Source organism: Leptonotus elevatus, chromosome 10 (genome assembly GCF_054856555.1).
Source record: "Leptonotus elevatus isolate MCC_2025b chromosome 10, RoL_Lele_1.0, whole genome shotgun sequence".
Taxonomy (NCBI): Eukaryota; Metazoa; Chordata; class Actinopteri; order Syngnathiformes; family Syngnathidae; genus Leptonotus; species Leptonotus elevatus.
Genome location: NC_141248.1, coordinates 5,316,015 through 5,337,799, shown reverse-complemented (window position 1 = coordinate 5,337,799; position 21,785 = coordinate 5,316,015). Strand labels below are relative to the sequence as shown.

The following is a 21,785-nucleotide window of genomic DNA, read 5'->3' as shown; positions in this document are numbered from 1 at the left end:
TCATTTGGTGTATTTTGTGGTCGTCCTTCCACATTCGCAGCATTTCAGCTTGTTTGCTCACAGCGCTGTTGAAAACTAAAGATGACAGTAATAGTTGGGAAGGGTTCACAACTGGTGATGGAGAACTTGTCCAACATTTGACCTGTCTGTATGCTTCACATGCCATATGACAAGTTGTAACATGTCACAGGGAAGCTTTTATTTGAGCGGACACCAGGGATAATTTAAAACCTCTTAAAGCTCTGTCAGAGACATCCATAGCGGTGTTTTGCTAAAAAGATACAACTTTTGCACTAGAAATAAATAGATATGGTTTAGGGCCAAAGTTACAGCAGGATGGAAAAGATGTGTGTGAGTTTGCGATGTGTGCGCTGAAGTGGTAGATCTTGGGAGCTTGGCGACTTGAAAAGTAGATCTTGGGTCAAAAAAGGTTGGGCACCCTTGGTTTAGGCGAATGCACAATGTGCCATCGATGCTCCTGGCGCTTTACATGGGCACATCTCTGACCACCCGAGCTGTCCGTGTGTCAAACAGAGTGTCTGTAAGCTCCTCTGTGGGGGCTTTCAGTCAGGCAAGTAGGCGTCCGTCTGGGAAGGTAATGAGATTGTCTCCCTGTTTTTGCTGCCTTAGGGGCCATCAAGGACAAAGGCAATCTGTATGTACATTATGCTCCTTGTCCCCATTTTGCGTAGGCAGTCAGTCAGTGCAGGTGCCTTATATTGTTGTTTTCTTTATTTAATCCACAACCTGTTCTGACTCCGCAATGAGTGATATGTTTAAAGCTAATCTCTTTAATCAATCTTAATGCACTGCTTGGAAGTAAGTGTTTAAGAAGCTTGACAGGCTCACTCAGTAGCCATATTCCCTTTTTTGTTGCAAGTTGTGAAAATACTCAAAATACCTGATACGTGAGAAATGTTTTCATCCAGCAATTTGCTTTTGTTGAATGTGTCAAGTTTAAATGTGTTATGTTCTGTGTATATACCCCCAAGGTGAAGATGTATACCAAATCAGAGTTTTGGTATCATGGCAAATTGAACTACGGTACACTGTATGGCTTGGTAGATTCTAATGACCAGGCAATCAATCAACGTCAAATTTTATGCATTGACCCCTTTTTACAGCATAGCTTGACTAACCAAACTGTGCTAGCTGACGATATTAAATGCTAATCGTGTGCATGTGTTCACAATTCTGCTTTCCATCATCACTGGCTTCATTCTGCTATTATTCCTTGTTCTTGGTTCCGCTGAGGGTTGTTAAGCATTGTATTCACGGCCTCAACATTTTTACTGTGAGTGTGCTGTGGGAGGCCTGACCTTTGACCTAAGAGGACTTTATACCCCTTATGTGTAAAGACCCCATCTGGTTTTAAGAAAAAGTCAAATGGTATTTGCAGAATTATCAATGGGGCTTCACTGTGCTTACGACCAAGTAGGTGAGATGATTAGATTTTTTTCACACTTGGATTCCTTCTATAAAAAGACTGAAAAACCTGTCTCTTTTTTTTCCTTTGGTGATTTAAAACTTGTTTCATGAGACTAAAAATCAACTATAATGTATCAGCTTGTCTCTGATGAAATCATCCGAATGGTGATTTATTGAAGAGTTTGTTTCCACGCTCATGGTGTTCTCTCTGAATTGCTGAGCTCAAATGAAACATTTTCCACTCCATAAAACTGAGCTGCATGAATTAAAGATCATATAGCCAGCTCTTCTTTTTGCATCCAACCTCAGCTGTGCTTTTGTGATTTGTCCAATGGCATAATTTTAAGGCAGTCCCCACCTCCTTTTTTGTGACGATAGGAAGATCTGTGTGCATTGTAAGTGTCGCTGGGAGGAGCATGCAGTGACCGCCATGCCTGTGGAAATGGAGAAGACGGTCACCAAGCTGATGTACGACTTCCAGAGGAACTCTACTTCAGACGATGACTCTGGATGTGCCCTGGAGGAGTATGCCTGGGTGCCACCAGGACTGAAACCTGAACAGGTACAATGCACCCGGACACATGTTTTAAATATTCAACCATCCACTCTAGGATACAATCACCAGCAACTTCATTAGGTACAATGAGAGATATCTTACAAAAGCTTTATCTAGGGGGACCATGTTTTCCAAATAAAAAACTGGAACACTAGGATTTCAATGATAAACAAATGTACCATAAATTCTCACCAGGAACATATTATAATAAATTTAATCACTAGTCAATTTAGTCACCAATGGCTAAACATGTTGTTGAATTAATAACTATGATCAGTGATTATCTTTGTAAAGACTTCATTTCTGACACAGCTCATGTATCTCGTTACTTTGGTGTACCAAGTAATTGTCCACAGGTCACAAAAGATCATACATGTGACTGCACCAGAATGGATTATTAAATCATATACAATAATGACTTATTCCACTATTTGATAGCTCCTCAATTTTGCTTGCTGAGCCTGTGGGCTAAAGGATAAAACAAGGATTACAAAGCTCCTGCAGTCACAATCTCCCAATCCATTCTGCCTGCAAACATGTTTACATTAAGTTTCATCAGGCCTTGCAGCAACGCAGCTAAGCTTGTGTGATACACAAACACATTAAACAGCCCAATTACCGGTACTTCATTGAGCTGTGACTGTAGGAGGGTTTCTGGGTTTATTGGCTGAAAGGAAAGGAGTGTTTATGGAAGCCGCTTTCTTTTTGTTGATGAGCTAAGGGTGATGAAGTGGTCAATACAACGCCCTCTTTTTTCACCACGAGAGGCTATTTTTCATTCCTCTCCTGGGTCACATGGCCAACCTTCAAGTCGATTAGGTTCATATCTAAGGGAGTGTGACTTCACCAGCAGTCAGGCTAAAGTGGAACCTGATCTTTTGAATACATTCAACATATTTACTGCTATTTTACAACACATGTATTAGAATAAAGAACTATAGTTAGCAATGAAGGTCTGTTTTGGGACCTTTGGCTGAAGAGTGAGAAGCTCAAATTAAACTCACATATTTTAACAGTTGGTTTGGGGTTCTTCTTTAGCCAGGGGTGGTGTTAAGTCATGTCTCAAAAAATTCAAGCCAGGGCTGTAATGATGAGTATGTAAAAACACACAAGGAATTTGTCTTCACACAATCTGTCCGAGAAACACGAAAAATAATAATGACCAGCAGAGGGAGACAGAACGGGAAGCCTGGCGGTTCACTAGTTCGTGCCCTGAGTTTCTTAGATGGAAAACAAACATGAAGAACGAGTGAGGGGAAAAAACACGGCACAATCTGTGCTCCGTTTAAGGATGTGTATCAGCACTATGTGAACTTAAGTCCTATCATACCCTATGTCCTTGAATGTGGATTAATGTCTAGACAATAATGTACAGTTGTGCTTGAAAATTTACATAAGCCCTTGTATGTAAACGTATGAGCACAACTGTAAGTGTACAAAAGCTAAAAGTCACTTAACGACAACCAAAATTCACTTGCACATCTCTACTAATGTCAACTTCAACCTCTGAAAATATCAAAACAATTGCCACTCTACTTTGCATTTTATGGGCATTAAGCATGTTTCTCGCCATATAGTGTGCTCATAAGTTTACATATGCCTACGGTCTATAAAAATTCAAGCACAACTTTAGAAGGGAGAACATATCCGAACCTCAGCTGCAATACAGCATAATTAATTTTGGAAAGACTACTGAGCTACAGTGTGAATATGGTATGTCAATGTTTGTTGCCATCTCAGTATTTCTCTCAAATAATCATTAGGGCTGTTGCCAAGTCAGAGCTTGTCAAAACCAATCATGCTACTCAACAGACTTGGAAGCATCATGTGATAAGATCTAAGTGTCACGTGCAACACGTCGCCTGTATCTTCTCTTCTTTTAAAGTGTTTTTTTCTGTGTTTTTTTTGTGTGTGTATAAAGAACATATTTGCCTTTGATCTGTCAGTTGTGTTATGGTTACGGAGATAAAGAGAGCGATTTAAGAGATAAAGCTTTCAAAGATGTACTTTACAAAGTGAAATGCAAATCAGATCTGGTGGAAATTGGCAAAAGGACTTGCCTGTTTTGTGAGTCAGTAATGTCAGTCACAGTCTGCGGCTTGAACTAGTAACGGCAATTATTTGATTTTTCCATGGATCCCCTCTTTTACAACCTTTGCTAACGCCATTCATTAGTAAATTGTCATTTGTGCAAAGCATTGTTTATAAATGTTAGCATACAAACACAGTGCTGATTTTCTTGTGCATACTTATATATATATATATTTTTTTATTATTATTATTATTTTTTTTTTTTAATATATATAATGATTAAATGGAGGCCAGCCAGTATTTTACTGTGTAAGCGTAATAATAATTCAGTCCTTGAAGGACAAGCACAGACCTCTTTTTTTTTTTAACAATAATAAAATATGTCTTCACTAACATACTATAAAATGGACAAATTGTTAGCGCTGGTGCCGGATATAGTCTTCTTCAGCTGTCTGACCCATGACTTGAACATAAACCGGCTGCAGTCATCACTCAGCTGCAAGTCATGTCGTTTAACATTGAAAACGCTTCATTAAGCACAGATCAAAATTGTGCGCTGTCTTTAGTTTCATCTGCTTTTGATTACAGTTATTTTCACAAGCTGCTCCAACCGCCTCTTGCCGCAATCGGGTGTGTATTTTGTGCGGAATCTGTCTTTAGATCTTAGCCTCAGGGCGGTGGGCCTCTCACCTCCAAAATGCAACCTTGTTGTTGTTGTTGTTGGAAGCATGTGTCATGTGTGCTCCTCTGGTAGCATGTCCCTTTTTCTCTGTGAACCCTGAACCTTGCTGCTGGATGCACTTTTCCCAGCCCTCTGCAACACCAATTGATGCCAACATAAGCAACACAAAAGGAATCTGGTTACTTTTCCAACTATCTGCTATGAATCTATCCAAACAGTAAACATGCTTGTGTAAATCCGAATAAAGGAAACACCCAATCTTCCCAACTGGACAAGGGTTATAGAAATGATGTTGGATAGTGTAAGAACAGTTTAGGTGTGGTCAAGATGTGTATGTGAAAGGCAATGTGTTGCCAAGGACATGCGTAGCTAGTCAGTAGGGGTTGTTAAGATTGTCCTGACCCAGTCAATGGTATTGATCACCTTTTCATTCCAATGATTTGCTTTTCGAGCCTGCTTTTAAAATGCTCATGATTGACACCCCCAGCCCCCTCACATTCATGTTTGAGTGGCCGACCTCCGTTCTACCCCGACCCCACCCCTGTTACAGCGCAATAGCAATGCTACCATAAATAACGTTGACGTTAAGATGACGTTCATTGTCTACCTCTGCGATGCAAAGAATGTGCTGGTAATTTGGAATGACAGATTATCATTAATCCTGCTTCTGTACACCTACTTGAGCACACGCATTTCTACATGCATATACAGTATGTTAATCGCTTCTTATCCACGTGTGCGGGTGCACACACATGTGACAGGTCAGTAATAAGTTCCCTTGTCCATGTGAAACGATGGAAAGGCAAGATTGCATTTAGTCTATGATGGTGTCCCATAAATCAAAATTGATTCCAACTGTGTGTGTGAGTCAGTCCTGGTCTTCTGACTAGGTGTGAGGATAAGGAAAAAAGATACAAAGGTAGCAGGCAGCTATATGCAGTCAACCATATAATTGTAAAAGGTAAGATGGGAAGGGGCTGTCTATTTTGTAAAATTGAATTTTTCTCAAGGTCAATAATATCCGCCTCCTAAATTAATGGACCCATACCATCATCATCAGGTTTGCTCCAAATGAGCCATCTACTTTATATGTATTTCTACACACGCAGATAAAAGAAAAACAAATTTGCGTTAGAAAGGATGGCTGAACATAGCAGTCTTGTATTTTATGAGTAATTTGGTCGTAATAACAATGGTCAATATGGTTGTCACCATCCAAATCCGTCCTCCCTTGTGTCTCCGTCAGGTCCACCAGTACTACAGCTCCCTCCCTGAGGACAAGGTGCCCTATGTTAACAGCCCAGGAGAGAAATACCGAATCAAACAGCTCCTCCATCAGCTGCCGCCCCACGACAATGAGGTGAGAGTCCAAATGCAGCCCCTCCCCCATCACCTTCAGCCACATCCATCCATCTCCCCCTTCCTCCCCTCTTCAGGGCAAGGGAGACGAGACACAGAAATTCCATTAGTGAAAAGTGAATTGTGAAAAATGTGTTGGCTTTACTGCCTAGTAAATGCCTAATAAGTCAATAAAGTACTTGAAAAATGTCTCATTACATTTTACTGCATTGTGTTGAATTGATTTTACAGACTTTTCAATTTCCATAATCAGAATTAAAAGGGAGAGATGATTAAAGGGATGGATAGATGATATATGGACAGATAGATGGATTGTTCATCAACAAAAAGGCCAACCATCTTGGAAAGTGCAATTTTGTAATCTGAATTAACCTTACATGCTTGCTCATTTTGTATGATTGATCCCTTTTGGACAACTATTGATATTTCCTGTGTCAAACCTGTCGGAATCATTAACGCATAAGAACGTGAAAACTGACACGTTGTTGTTGCACGTTCAGGTGCGCTATTGCAACAGTTTGGACGATGAGGAGAAGCGGGAGTTGAAGCTCTTCAGTAACCAACGGAAACGGGAAAATCTTGGTCGCGGCAACGTCCGCCCTTTCCCTGTGACCATGACGGGAGCCATCTGTGAACAGGTAGAAATTTTGAAATCGTCATTCTTACAAGAAGTAAATATGATCCGACTGAAGCTGTTGACCACGGTAATGTGGGAGCAGCCCGTCATCACTCTTTTAAATATCCTTTTAGAGTGATCAGTGGACCATTCAGTGATTCATGTGACAGATATGCAGAGTAGAAAGCTGACAATTTGTAGGTCCTTTTACTAGTGATTGATCTATATGTTTTTTTTCAAGGCCCATAACGATTATTAGTAGTCAAGGAAACAGCTAACCAATATTTCAAGCCAATAATCTTTTGCAGTACAAGGGAAAATATTAGCGTAAAAAAAACAACAACTTGTTCTTTCAATTTTAAACATATAAATAATTGACGGCTTTGTTTAAAAAATGATAACAAAAATTGCAGGGTTCTTCCAGCGTCAACAGCATGTGCTAAGCTAAATTAAAAACTAAATTATAATTATCAAAAAAGAAAAGAAAGTTTGGGACAGAGGCATCGCCAGTGGAAAAATAAATCCACTTTTATTTTTTCTAATGTGCACATGTATAAAGTTGTTGTTGTGCACGTTGTGTCCTGTCCACAAACATTGTGCTTGACGGAGGTAATAAACATTCTTAAATTAACACTTCTCTGACAAACTACTAAAAAAAGAAGCTCTTGTATTGAGTGTCATTACATTGTGTAGGTGTGCCTGCCTTATGCATGAAAATAATATGTTGTTATGACTGCTGAAATATTTATTGCCTATTCATCACTGTTGTTTGGTATCTAATGCTAGTGTGCCATTCTTCAAGCTGACATCTGAGCTGTCACACTCAAAAAGTAACCATACTTGTTTGTCTTCCAAATGCTTCGGGACTTGTCAGTTTCAAACTTATCTAAATTCTTGCTGGAAAACATGCCCCAGTGCCTCCGTCAATATTTACAGTTTCGTTCACGTACTTGATACGCTTGCAGCAGCCTTTTTTAGACTTCAGAATTGTTCATGCTTACCTGTTTGCAGGTACAGATATACCCTGACTTAGAGGGATAGAGAGAAAATAGCGTTTGTATTGTAAAATATTAAAACGTCAAAGAAATTGTGAAGAAATAAAATGCTTTCATTTTTTTGATGGTATCAACATAGCATTAAAATACCATTCTCGTTGTGAGTATTTTTATTTTACATTTGTCTGTTTGACTGTTGGCACTCACAAGTCAGTACTGCACATTTGAAGTGACACATATCTGACATGACTCAATTTAATTCATAAAACACATGAAACTATGGAGGACCAATTTTTGATTTTTGTATTTATTTTTACTTGTATTTATTTATGTATATACATATATTTTTTGTTTTTATTTCCATTTATATTATTTTTTTGTATTTAATTTTTGAATGATATTTTTATATAGATTTTTATTTTCACTTTTATTAAATTTTTTATTTTGGCATTTTTCGTCCTCCATATGAAACAACCTCGCATTTGCAGATGGCAAAATTGCACGTAAATAACTACACATATGTCAAGAATAGGCAGTAGCAACGTAGCTATTGTTTTACTTTGACTCAACACATGTTGTCATCCGCACACAGAGCACGTAGATGAGGGATACGGCTGTTGAGCGTGTATTGATGAAGTCCCGTTCTTCCCGACTGCCTCCATGCAGCTGTAAGCCTTGCTCCAGTTCGGCAGACAGATTGTAACTCGACCCCGTCACCATCTTGCAGCTCCTCTAAATCTTTTCCCTCCTCAACTTTGACCCTGTGTCTCCCTCACTTTCCTTCTTTTTATCTCTCCAACTCGTCTACCTTTGTGTCTCTTATCCATATATCACTGGCCTTTTATTCCTCCCTTTTGCCCTACTAGTGTCCACCTTTCAAACTCCTCTGGTGAAGGTCACACATGTGAGCGCATCTTCTCGTTTTAGTTTGCATGTAAAATGAATATCACTATAAAGAGCTTGTGAAATGGACTTAAACTTCCGGGTAAAAAGGATCGTGTGATGATGCTGTTAAGAAAAGGTTTTCTACATAGCACCAACCTTTACCTGCCCCCCAACCACCCACCCACCCATAATAGCATTGGTTTGCACTTGAAGGTGATGTGTAATGCGGAACAACAGCAGCCTGATTGGAGAGGGATTCTATCACATGAAGAAGAAATGGGGCTATTTCAAAGGACCTTTGATCCGTGAAAGTTATTATCGGAGAACGGGGTGTATCGTGATGGTCCAATATTGAACGTTCATCATTTTTATGAAGCAAAAATCTATTTTGTTTGAAAAATGATGATAGTGAATAACACACAGTTCAAGCAGTATTTGGCCACAACATTACGTACATCTGCCCAATTTGATGAAAAAAAAAAAAAAGAAGATGAGCACTTTATAATTACAATAAGAAATGCCTCAGTATAATGTGGTTTCATGTGCATGTGTGCCTGCACATCAGGTTCTGACTCAAACTAAGATCAGAACACATTTCACCAGTCCTAAAGACTTTACACTGGTTCCCAGCCAGCTGTAGAATTCATTTTAAAACCCTCATAAGGAAATTGTTAAAAAAAAAAATGTTTTTTGCTTTTTATTAATGTTAATATCAAATATAAAGTATATGAAAAAATCACTGAGTGAGCTGAAATTGCACCCAATTGTCCAAAACATGTTGAAGTTCAAAATGGCACCGTCTGAAATTTCAAAATTATTATTGTCATTATTATATGTTCAAAACAAATTTTTATAGTACACATGAGTAAAAAATTCCAAATTTGGGCCCATTGACTCCCATTTTAAATAATAATTTTTCATGTTTTTTGATGCACTGTACACCTGATGTGTTATAGTACATTTCCCGCGATCACCCAATTCATCCCTTCACTGGAGCATCAACTAAACGTAGAAAAACATTTTTGACTTAAGAGTCATAAAAGCCATAATACACCAGATAACGCTAGAGAGCTCATTATCATTTTTGGTTGAGCTGACTTATGTGCTTCCTATGTCCCCATTCTTATACCAAAACAAGAAAGCACGGTTGGGATCGAGAGCTCAGGCCTGTGAGCGTGTGTGGACGCAGTAACAGTGCCGTGCACACGCGTATGTGTGTCTGATCAGTGTATGTGCGCGTGTGTGTGACTATTCCAATTTGAATGTGTTTTTTTTATATATGTAAAGATGATAGTTATTTGTGCTCTTAGACAATATTGCTTTTATTGTCCATAGATGGCATCAAAAACAAATAAATAAATAAACTATATATTTATGGATAGGTCTGACGCCAATGAACATTTTGAGTGGTCGCAGGTAAAAAAATATATATATTCAGAAATTACTTGGATATCACACTTCCAATAGTGAGCCAACTTTTGGCTATTTTTATGTATGTGTCGTAAAAAAAAAAAATTTAGTTTACCTTACGAGGGTTTTTAAATTCCGCTATTGGTCTATAAATCACTGAATGGTTTGAATCCTGAATACATTACGGAAATGCTAATTGAATATAAACCTAGTTGGGCTCTAAAGTCTGCAGATAATTAGTGGAGTTGAGGTTTCAAAGCAAACATGGCGAAGCAACATTTAACTGTTGTGCTGCATGTGAAGTCAACCCCAATTATAAATGCTTACTGTGTATATTACTGTGTAATAAAGTTCCCTTGTCTCGTATTAATATTTAAGTCTTGCGTTAAAACTACATCTCCTCCTCTTGTGTTGTCAGTGTGGCAGCCAGATAAATGGCGGCGACATCGCAGTGTTTGCATCTCGTGCCGGCCACGCCTTGTGCTGGCACCCGTCTTGCTTCGTGTGCAGCGTGTGCGGCGAGCTGCTGGTAGACCTCATCTACTTTCACCAGGACGGGAAGATCTACTGCGGCCGGCACCACGCGGAGAGGCTGAAGCCGCGCTGCACGGCTTGCGATGAGGTAGACGCCAGTCATGAGCATGTGGATAATCATGTGCTGACACATCACCATGATTAACACGCACACGCACACTGTGCACATTGCCTAAGTATGCACTAAACTGCTGTCATATGATGCTCACTGGTTTTACTCACACACACACACACACACACACACACACACACACACACATTGTAAAACTGTAAATGACATGTTCTTAGCTCTAATGATCTCCAGACAATTAACGCGAACTTCCCTCTCTAAATGGGGACACTGACACTTTTCCAACTAAAATGACACATCTGTCTTAAACTATGGGCCACAAAAAGAAAGAAATGAAATAAACATCACATGCTTGTCTGTGACTAATCACAATGAAATGCTAATTGTCACGAATATGTGCTGAATTAACCGTAAAAATGTATTGTCAAATATATTTAGTTCTACTTTTGAGATTTCCCTTTGGCATTTTGTTGTGATTTACATTGTCTGGGACTCATAATGAGTGTAATTGAATGGTTCCACAAATACATCCACGCGGACCCTCAATCTTTGCACAATGTCAAATTAGCCCTCAGGTTGCAGACAACGCGCTGTCACACATTGAGTGACGCTCTCCCTTTTTCCACACTACACAAGAGTGACAAAGACACTTTCGGCTCAAACTTGTCTGCTGCCTTGTTGTCTCGACTCATGCATGAATTTTTACCGGCTAATTAAGATGGCCCACTTCAAGAAATTAAAAGTAAACTTGAAATATTATTTTGTCACACAATTCCACGTACATTTGGTTTATTTGTTTAGTTTTTTACTCCAGACAAGGAAGACAAACCATGATGACCAACATCATTAAAGGACCAGACAGGAGTAACACATTTTAAATAAGCGCTTCAAGTCGTACCAGACTTTGGCACGCAAGTCCCAGTCAGTGTGATCTTCCCCCTCCGGATAATCCCTCCAATCTGTAATCTGGATCTAACCCGCGCCACGACCACATCTCTTGTTTGGCAGAACACTACCAGTGGGCTAAAATTCTGGTTCGCCGACATAGCTCAGCACCTCATTTGAACTTCTATGACTTAAGCAACAGCGGATTATTATTATATTGCATGATATATTATATTCATATTTATATATTGGTATTCCATCACATTTAAGCAGCATACTGTGTTCTCTGGCACTCGTGTATCGTAACTAAACGTTCTTTTGCATGTAGCCGTCCTAACTCCCACAACTTTCCTTCTTTTTGGGGTCCCCGACTGCCACTCGTGTCCACGTTACATGTCATAGGTCACATACTCCGGTAACAACATGCTGCACTCCGCTTTCCATTTGGCGCGCAAAGGGTCAGTCAAATTGAAAACAAGCTAATTAGTCTCGTGAAAACCAGACATTTTCATGAATTTATTAATAAATAAATAAAACTTGATGCCCCGACAGGGTGTAAAAAAAAAAGTGGACATTTCCAAGCAAATGAGAACGTTTGAGCACCCTAATTTAATGCAATGTATGTGCAAATACAAGCACTAGACACGGGCCAGTTACCAGTTTGATGGTTTACCATGGTTTTAAAAAGTCAAGGTCTCAATAACTGCTAATACTGCCTTGCTACTGCTGTAAGCAGGATACAATATGATTGGCTGCTTGCAGAGTTGAGTAAATGACTACTTCTTTGGAGGTATTTGCCTCCAATGTACTTTTTTCTGTCTCCTTCTGGGCACATAACGGAGTAGTAGGGAGGAAGCAGGACGAGATACTGCAAACTCAGATGCCTTTTTGGTCTGATTTTATGTGTATTGTCCTAAAATAAATAAATAAATAAATAAAAATAGGCGGCAGTGGGTACTAGTTAGCCCCAAGAACATTCATTCATAGTCTATGAGTCTGTTCTAGAAATAGCTCACCAGTGATCGGGCACTGTGACTTACTAAGATAAATTAAAACAAAAGAATGTTAATATTTATTTATTTAAAGTTTACATTATGCACTTTTCTTATGAACTAAACATTCTACATTTTGTTGAAAAATAAAATACTGTTTTTATTTACCCAAATATAAAAAAAGGTAATTTTAGAGCTATAATTTTAATACCGTCACAGTTATCATACTGTCAGAATCTACATCACCCCAGGAAGGAATGACTCAAAATAATTTGCAATGTCCAGAAAGTTCCTGTAATAAGGTGTTGTGTAATGAAGTGTTGGTCATTGCCCAAATGAGTGCACATCAGTAGATGTCAGTGAGCAGAAATAATTACGTCTAAGGCAGAAGAACTGGTCCAGTGTTAGCGCAACCTTAGTTTATGCCTAGAATTCTTTCAACCTTGCACCCAACTTCCAAACAAACCTCCTACACATGAAATATCTAATTGTACTAATCTGCTGGAATGAAAAGCATCTCTGGCGGAAAAGCAGACTTTGTCAGTGATATCGCAAGTGAGGTTTTATTAATGGAGGCCTTGTGGTGAAAAGATCTTATTGGTTCCTTTTCAGATCATCTTGGCAGACGAGTGTACCGAAGCAGAAGGCCGTCACTGGCACATGAAGCACTTTTGCTGTTTCGAGTGCGAGACCGTGCTCGGGGGCCAGCGCTACATCATGAAGGAGGGAAGGCCGTACTGCTGCTCCTGCTTTGAATCCCTCTACGCCGAGTACTGTGATTCTTGCGGACAACATATTGGTACGCAGCGCCGTCTGTGACGAGCGTCCATTCAATGGGAGACCAAAGCGGGCAGCAAATTCAAATGAATTCAAAACATCTGACAATGTAATAGGCAATCCCTGAAACTATTACAAAACTGATGCTTGAAAACCAGATGGCAGCTATTACCCAATAAAAAACATTATCTCCCCATGTGGCTGCTAACATACGCTATAAAAAATGTTTCATTTATTCATGACTAGTAAAACTACAGAGATTGCCTCAGAGTACACTTTAATTGGAGTCTCTTGCTGTTTTTCTTAAAAGACAATTTGAGCCTCTTTACTCTAATTAACATTTAAATACGTTGATTTCTAATGTCATTTTATCGAATGTGTTCTTCCTGCAGGCATTGACCAAGGCCAGATGACGTACGACGGGCAGCACTGGCACGCCTCCGAGGGTTGCTTCTGTTGCGCCCGCTGCAAACGCTCATTGCTGGGCCGACCCTTCCTGCCCAAGCAAGGGCAAATCTTCTGCTCCCGTTCTTGCAGTCTGGGCGAGGAGCCCAATGGCTCGGATTCCTCTGATTCTGCCTTTCAAAGCGCTCGTTCCACCAGAGAGTCCCGGCGCAGCTCCAAAGCAGCAAAGGGCGGTAGCGGAGGGCAGACGGAGACATTGTCAGGCGAGGTGGACCCGTTGTCTTTACAAATGGACCTACTGAGTATCTCCAGTCAAACCCCGAGTTTGACACGCGAGCCACCTGCCTGGCAGAACCAGAAGCAAGTCGCTGATGGTTACAAATTTGAATCCCAATCTGAAGCGACGGCAAACCCCACCCCTCTGCAACTCCTCAGCCAGTGCAATGTCAGAACGTCTTGTAACCCGCCAGGCACTGGGCAGAATATTCAACAGCAGGACCACAGGGTCAAGGAGACCAGCGGTCTGAAGAGACCACCAATCTCGGCTCTGAAAGGTCACTCTCTGAATGAGATGTGGTTCCAGCAGCCAGCTGCGGATGATTACTATCCCCCAAAGTTAAGGACCCAGAAGAGCTTCACTGAGGTATCGCAGCTCTCGCAGCATAGTGGCGGCTTTTCCGCAGACAAGCGCTCGATCAGTCTGCACGGCTTCCAGAGGGACCGAGATGTCGGTCCTCCACCAGCCACCCAGGCGGCAAGAAGCAGGAACCCCATCAATGCACTTAACTTCACCGAGCAACTGACGCCTCTAGAGCAGACCCCGAGGGGATCCATGGAGTCCTTGGCCCTATCCAACGCTACAGGTGGGTACTGGTGGGCAAGATGGGGATTTTCTCTGTAAAATGACCTTAACCCTTCAATTCTCATACCTCACAGGCAACTCTGCCGAAGGAGGCGGGAAGCGACAAGAGCACATGTCTCATTTCTCCATGCCTGATCTGAGCAAAGACTCTGGAATGAACATCTCTGAGAAAAGCAACTTGGACACCCTTAACTCCTCGGTTCAGTTTCAGAGCTCCGACTCCCTTCATAGTGTCAATGGTGGTCAACCCTACATGGAAATAAATCCCTCCAGGTCCTCCCAGTACCAGTTGCAGTATTGTGATCGCTCCAGTGTGGGGGTGGGCAGGAGCTCGTCTCATCTACCTGCTGGGTTCACCTACCAGGAGGAAGAGCGAATGAGTTTGGTGAGCAGCGCCAACGCTGCTCGTCTGCCACCCATAAGCGAGCGCAGGGTAAGCGGCAGTGTCGGGGGAGGCGCCAGAGGAGCAAGCGTCAGAATCGAAGTGCCGGAGGAAACCCCTCCGAGACGCAGACACCATCACCACCACCGCTCCAGAAGATCCCGACGTTCTCGCTCTGAAAACGCTCTCAACTTGGTCGCGGAGCGCAGGGTGAGACCTCAGGAACAACAGCAGCTTCACGTTCGAGAGGATTACGATCGCTTCCCTCCCCCGAGGAGCGCCAGGGAGCAGTTTGGGGTCGCAGGAGGAGGGAGATACCAACCGCAAATGTTTCGGGAATGCCCCAGGACCACATCGGACCTAACGCTTCAGAACCCCGGCGCCGGGCGGCGCACAGGCTTGAATCAATACTCCTGGGACGACTATGATGATGACTGGTGCTCCACCTGCTCTTCCTCATCGGAATCAGAAGACGAAGGTTACTTTCTGGGGGAGCCCATACCCCGAACCCTCCAGATGCGCTACCTCAGCAATCAGGAGCTCGTCCACAAGTACAGCTCCGGCATGGGAGGGACCAACCGCAGTGCGCCGTTAACGACGCACAAACGGCGAAAAAGCAAGAACTGCATTATTTCATAACATTGGGCAGTCTGCTACAGCATGTGTTTATTAATATTCTTCATCTGGAGAACAGATGGGCGCATTTATAATGTTGTTAATCAATAGTCAGTAGCAAACTGCAGTCGGTTAACAGTGAAAACACAACATTGTTTGCATGTGTCTTTGTATTAATCATTTCTTCTCGCACAGTTTTATCAAATCATTTTTGCAGAGGCTGATGTGCAATTTTTTTCATGCATAAATTAGTTTAGCTTTTCATGGTGTGATTTTTCTTATTAAACAGGCTGTGCTGTTGTTGTATTTGGTTCATAGTATGTACATAGCTAAATGAACTAATAATTTCACTAAGTTAAGGAAGTCGTTGTAAATGTAAATATGGTTGTAAATGAGGCCTCACATATTTTTATATTTTGTATGGATAGAAGCATTTATGTATTAATTATATATGATATGTAGATATGCAGTAGATAATTTGAAAAACAGCGTAGGCATGCATGTGTGACTTGGCTGACCCGATCCTGAATTTGGAATAAAGGATTATTTCAGCCTTTCATTCCATTGACAGCTTGTGTTTTTCTCTAGAGAGCACGTAGAACAAGTGTGTCTGTTCAGAATAACACGTTTCTCCATGTGTTTGGTGCATACATGAATAACGATGTGGAGTGGACTTTGAAGTACAGGTGGATTGGTAATATGCAAGATGGCAGCCGAAACCTCTGGTTGATTGCATCAGTGCAGAAGAATGGGAACTTTTACTATTACAATTTGCATTGTGCGCAAACGCCATCGTCCTCTACAGTTGTAACTCGCATTCAAGTCGCTAAACAAGCCATGCTGCCAATGGATCGTCGTGCTAAACGCTAACCAATTTCATCTGTGTTATAAGTTACATCCTGTTTTGAAATAAAAAAAATTGTGTGATCATTTGAGTGTGCTGCAAGGTTTGTATACGCACTGCACACACTTTGACGGTTTTATAACTGAGGAAAATGAATGTAAATTCCAGGCAGAATGTGCCATATCTTTTATTCATATCATTCAAACATTTTTTTTTTGCATAAGTATTAAAGTCATTTTGAACAAAATATTACCTATTTAAACACGATTATCACAACACTTTAACTCAGGCTTGATTTCTGCTAAGAAATGTGTTGCAAACGTGTGGTCTCTTTGTTAGCAGCTAGCAAGCTAAGATAGCTTGAAGACTTCGATATAGAGCAAGATGAGATTATCCAGACAAACGATTTCATGAATGACAATTTACACCATTAAAGTAGTGATCAACCAAAAGCAGCATACCTTGGCTTCCACTTCTACTTCATAGGGATCTTGCCCTCCAACCAACTCCACTTTTTATAGATAGTGGCTCCGAACGGCTGGTTCCATAGAGTCGCAGTAATGTAGTGTCCTACTAGGGATGTTTTTTGTGAGACTTGACATATTTCCCACCTTTAAACGAAAACGGTCGCCAAAAATAAAGCTCTCTCCATATATTCCTTATATTGCTCCTCCAGGAGGCTGAGCAATAGCTAAGTAGTGGCGTCAGCGAAAAGGGTCTATACTTAAGCTACTTCATTCCTTTTCAGACCATTTGAATGAACAATAATTTCTCACGACACCTGATTTTTGCAGGGGATGACCTGTGTTAAGTGTGAAAGATGTCCAAGGGGAAATAAGCTCGCTTGCTTTAGATTATCACCCCCATAGCCTGATCTTTTTATAAATGATGTTTACGTAGGAAACAGGGGTGTTCTTCAGGGCACGGCTGCCACAAGAGTGACAATTTACGACCGCAGATAGAAGTGCTCCGCCGCAGTTCCACCCTCTCATTCCATTGTGGTCTCAAGACACCCAGATGATAAGGGCCAATCTGCCAAAGTTGAGGCTTCAAAACCTCCACAGGCCAAATGGTGACGTCAAGCTTGTGCGATCCTTTTAATGTATTGCTGTTAAACATTCATCCACCCATTTTTTTGTACTGTTTATCCTGCTGTGGTTCATGGGTGAACTGGAGCCTGTACTAGCTAGACTAGACTACACCCTGGACTGGTCGTTAGCCTGTCACAGGGCACTGATAGACAAACAAGCAATTACTTTACCAACTGGGATAATGTTATAACGCCAGTGTGGTCTTGACTTGTGTTGAATTTGTAATAGGCTTCAGTCGTCCTACTTGAAATGCGGTTTGAAGGTTTTGTTACTTGCTCATAAAATATTACATGGCTTAGCACTTTCCTAGCTGACTTAGTTGTTCCGTCCCAAATCATTTCTTTGCAACACGTGGATCCAAAAAGAAGTCTGCTGGGAGCTTACATCTGGTCTGCAAGTTCTAGAGCATTCTCTATTTGAGCTCTGGTACTCTGATATTCCCTACCTGCAGAAATTAGAGCTGCTATTACCGTAGAAAAGTTATCACTCATTGTTATACTCTTCGAGGATGGTCGAAAGTTTGACTTTTCCAATTTTAAACCAGGAAGTGTATACGGGAACTGGGGAACGCCCCCTTGAACTCACAAATCCCACTTGCGAAGTCGGGGGGGAAAAAGGACCCAGAGACTTCACCGACGGACTACAATGTGACGTCACTCTACAATGGCGACCCCTTTGGAAACACAGACGGTGAATGGTAAAACACAATTTACTCGAGTATAAAACTAGAGAACTTTCTTCATTCATAAATATTTGACATAACTTCACGTAACACAACGTACGTGACAGTATGCCGCTATCTCCCGGCATTAAATACGGTGAACTACTGAACTGTATGAAATGCTTATGAAGTAAGATAAAAACAATAAATGAAGCAAAATTGCGAGAAGACGAGTTTGCTGGAGTTCAAAATGAGTTTTGAGGACCAAAATAAAAAACACTTTATCACTATCCGCCATTTTGGTTGTTTACTTTTGCCTCGAACGCTTTCAGGTCGGAATTGGGAAAAATCAACTCGAATAGATCAGATTTCCGACCATCCTCGAATGCAGCATAATCCAACCACGGCTCACCTGTTTTCTGAACCTGATCCGTGATTGGTCATTACCTGAGCCCTGAGCAACTGTGATGTAATTTTCAGTTGACAGCAAGTGGCAAAATGGCCGCCCCCACGAGATGGCAAAAATCTTATTCTCCAAACAGTTTTAGATGAGTGAGATCACATACTGTACAAAATTGTGAAGAAGATTTTTTGGGTTGACTTCCTAAGAATTGTCCTCATTTAATTTTAGAAGGTTAACCACTTACAATCCATCTTATTTTAGCTCCGTATTTCCCCTATAACAACCAAAATACACCCGCATAATAATCGGTTTAAATACGTGTCTGGTTGCATATAAGCGTAACAAGAAGTGTCATATTGTAAATTGGATTGCGTCTGACCTCCATGTGGTCATTGAGGATTACTGCTACTATCTGTCCTAAGCCACATTAGCACACACACATGCGTTTTGTACAAGGTGTTTGGGCACTTATCTCATGATTAGAGGGAGCGGAGCGCTTTAATTCTCTTGGCACGACTGGCACGTTAGCGAGTTTACTTCACCTGCATGACCTCAACTTTTACAAGATGATGAAATAGTCAGCTGTGCTCCATCCGAGAACAGCTGTCCGAGCACGTGACTTACATTTCAGACAGACTGCTTAATGCATCGGATGGATACTGTAAGCACTTCAAACTTAGTAAAGCTTCATTCTAAATTAAGCCGTGATCATATTTTAGCACAAAGCAATTGAAATAATTGAGAGATTTTTTGTTTTGAATGCATTGTAGTGCAAGTCGGTCCGTTTTATATGGTGCTGCAGCTGACTTGACTGACTTTGTTGTAAGGGTTCTTGTGTGCCAAGCATCACGCAGAGCAGCCTTGCGGTGTTTCAAGAAGTTGAAAGTGTTTTACAAGATTAGAGAAATTATGAAAAGCTTCTGTCACAAGGTTCTGCTCAATTGAGGACCTTGTGGCTATTTAATGTGTAATGAGGGAGAAACTAAACCAAGATTATTTTTTCTTAAAGCTGCTGCTGTATAAAATTTAGAATTCCCCATGGCTGCAATAACAAAAGCTTATGTTATTCTGCTTTAAAGTTTGCTGGGGCCATTTTGCGTAATTGACATCGAAACTATTATTTTTAAATTGATAAATTTAGATTTTTATTCTCCATTAAGAAAAAATAGTTTTTTTTTTTAAACAAATTCACTAAGATACAATGAGATAACGATTCACTCAGGTGTTACAACAGGACACATAGCGTTTAAAAGATAAGAATAGCAATAAATAAAAACATTAAAACACGTTGTAGTAAGAAATGCTGGTATAGAGATACTTTTTTTTCATGGCTCACATGTTTACCTGGTATGTGCCTGACTATATCATTGTTTCACCTGAACACTCCATATATTTACCATTTGGGCAAAGACTGCCGGGTACACACCAAAGACAATCAGACTGTTTTTGGAACGATATTTCCCCTCCCTGACCAGGGGCGTGCAAAGGGTGGGGCCAATGGAGCGGTGGCCCCGGGCATCCCCCCTGAGGGAAGGGAAAGGGTTTTAAACTAGGGTTAGGGTTTCAAATAAGGAATTTAAATTTGGGCTAGTGTTTCAAACTGGGGTTTCAAAGTAGTAGTAGGGTTTCAAAGTAGGGTCACAATTTATAACAGTGGCCATAAAATTGGTTTTTAAAAAAAATCAACTGTCAAAATGTGTGACCTCTGTTTCGAAAGTAGGGTTTCAAATTAGGGTTTCAAGCTGTGAGTAGCATTTGAAATTAGGGTAGATATGGTTAGTGTTTTACTTAAGGTTTTAAGTTATTATTTGTTCAAAATTTTAATTATTAAAATGTGTGACCTCAGTTTTAAAAGTAAGATTTGAAATTAGGGTTTCAAACTGTGGATAGGGTAAGTGTTATAATGTATGTTTTGGGTTTCAAATTAGGGTTACAAAAGCATTTGTTAGTGTTTCAAATTAAAGTTTGATATTTTAGGGTCTCAATTTAGGGTTAGGATTTCAAAGTAGGGTTTTAAACTACTGTTAGGGTTTCAAAGTAGGATTTCAGAGTAAGGGTAGGGTTTCCAGCGGTCACAATTTATAACAGTGGCTATAAAATTATTCAACTGTCAAAATGTGTGACCTTAGTTTTCAAAGTAGGGTTTCAAATTAGGGTTTCAAATTATGGTTAGGGTTTAAGGTTTCAAAGTAGTATTATCTTAAAATATTTTAAGTTTTAAAAATCCTCATATGTGTATGGGGCCTTTCTGGTTCCAAATAGTTCTTACGTGACAAAAAGTCAAGCGGGTCCCTCCTCTGCAGTCAAGTAACCAAGCTCCGTTCTTGACATGTGGACCTTGACTTAACCCTGTCCTCTCAAAAGCATGACCTTTACCCTCCCTGCAACCCCAAACCACTATTCACTTCAATTCTCCAATAAATCTCTTTGAATGGCTTGCTCTCTGATAATTGAATTAGCGTGCACGTTTTACATCTGCACATTACATCTCACAAGTGAATATGGATTGTTGTCATGTGTTTGAGCTTTCTGACAGTTGGTACAGGAAAATGTTACCAGGTGTTGCAGCCCGACGGGCATCTTGCCTTAATGGAGATCCGCATGATGGGTACCTCACAGTTGCTTGGCTCGAGGGCTCCATCTGGTTCATGACATGGATGCCCCCTCTCACACACTGTGAAACATTCACAAGCTCAGTACCGAGCCGGGAGGTGTCCCATCTGTGTACCACCTGTATTAGATTGCCATTTTGTAAATAAATGTGACATCAATTATTTAATTTAAAGAGCAGACTTTTTTTAAAGGGACAGTGTGTATTATTTAGCGCCATTTAATGGTGAATTATTAATTCTTTTTTTTTTTCACTATTAATTTCAATAATATGCAAAGTTATATCACATCAAACGTACATTTTTTTAAATATATAATGATAGGTCTAGTAATCGCCAATTGTATTACATATGCCGCCCTTTACAGGAGTCTGACATGTTTTGCCGCCATCTTTCTGCTACAGATACCCAAAGGAGAAGAACTTTGCGAACATAGTTGGCCTCTGTTGGTGCTTGCAGCTCATGTCGGACCCAATGGGTCGTCCGCCGCTTACCTTCCACAGCTGGGGCCTGCAGGTGGTCGTCGCTCAGTCCTGTGAGTCGGGCTACCTCGAATAGGGTAGATGACACGGACTTCCAACTTCCGTAAGTGCGAGTGTGTAGGGTCTCTCAGTTTTCTGAAGTGCTTCGGAGAACTGAGAGACCCTACACACTCGCACCCAGCAACAGGATCGCGCAATTGAGTGGGAAGCA

General features: G+C 40.8%; 1 protein-coding gene across 2 annotated transcripts in view; it reads left to right on the top strand.

Moving 5' to 3' along the window:
- prickle2b (prickle homolog 2b) overlaps nucleotides 1-16,414 on the top strand; it is a 90,558-nt gene extending 74,144 nt beyond the window's left edge. For both annotated transcript variants that reach the window (XM_086087792.1, XM_086087793.1), the window contains 7 exons: nucleotides 1,807-1,990; nucleotides 5,944-6,057; nucleotides 6,557-6,694; nucleotides 10,381-10,584; nucleotides 13,056-13,242; nucleotides 13,613-14,488; nucleotides 14,562-16,414. In XM_086087792.1, coding sequence (XP_085943918.1) covers nucleotides 1,807-1,990; nucleotides 5,944-6,057; nucleotides 6,557-6,694; nucleotides 10,381-10,584; nucleotides 13,056-13,242; nucleotides 13,613-14,488; nucleotides 14,562-15,508 — 2,650 coding nt within the window. In that variant the 3' untranslated portion in view covers nucleotides 15,509-16,414. The remainder of the gene's footprint in view (nucleotides 1-1,806; nucleotides 1,991-5,943; nucleotides 6,058-6,556; nucleotides 6,695-10,380; nucleotides 10,585-13,055; nucleotides 13,243-13,612; nucleotides 14,489-14,561) is intronic.
- Nucleotides 16,415-21,785: the final 5,371 nt, after the last annotated feature.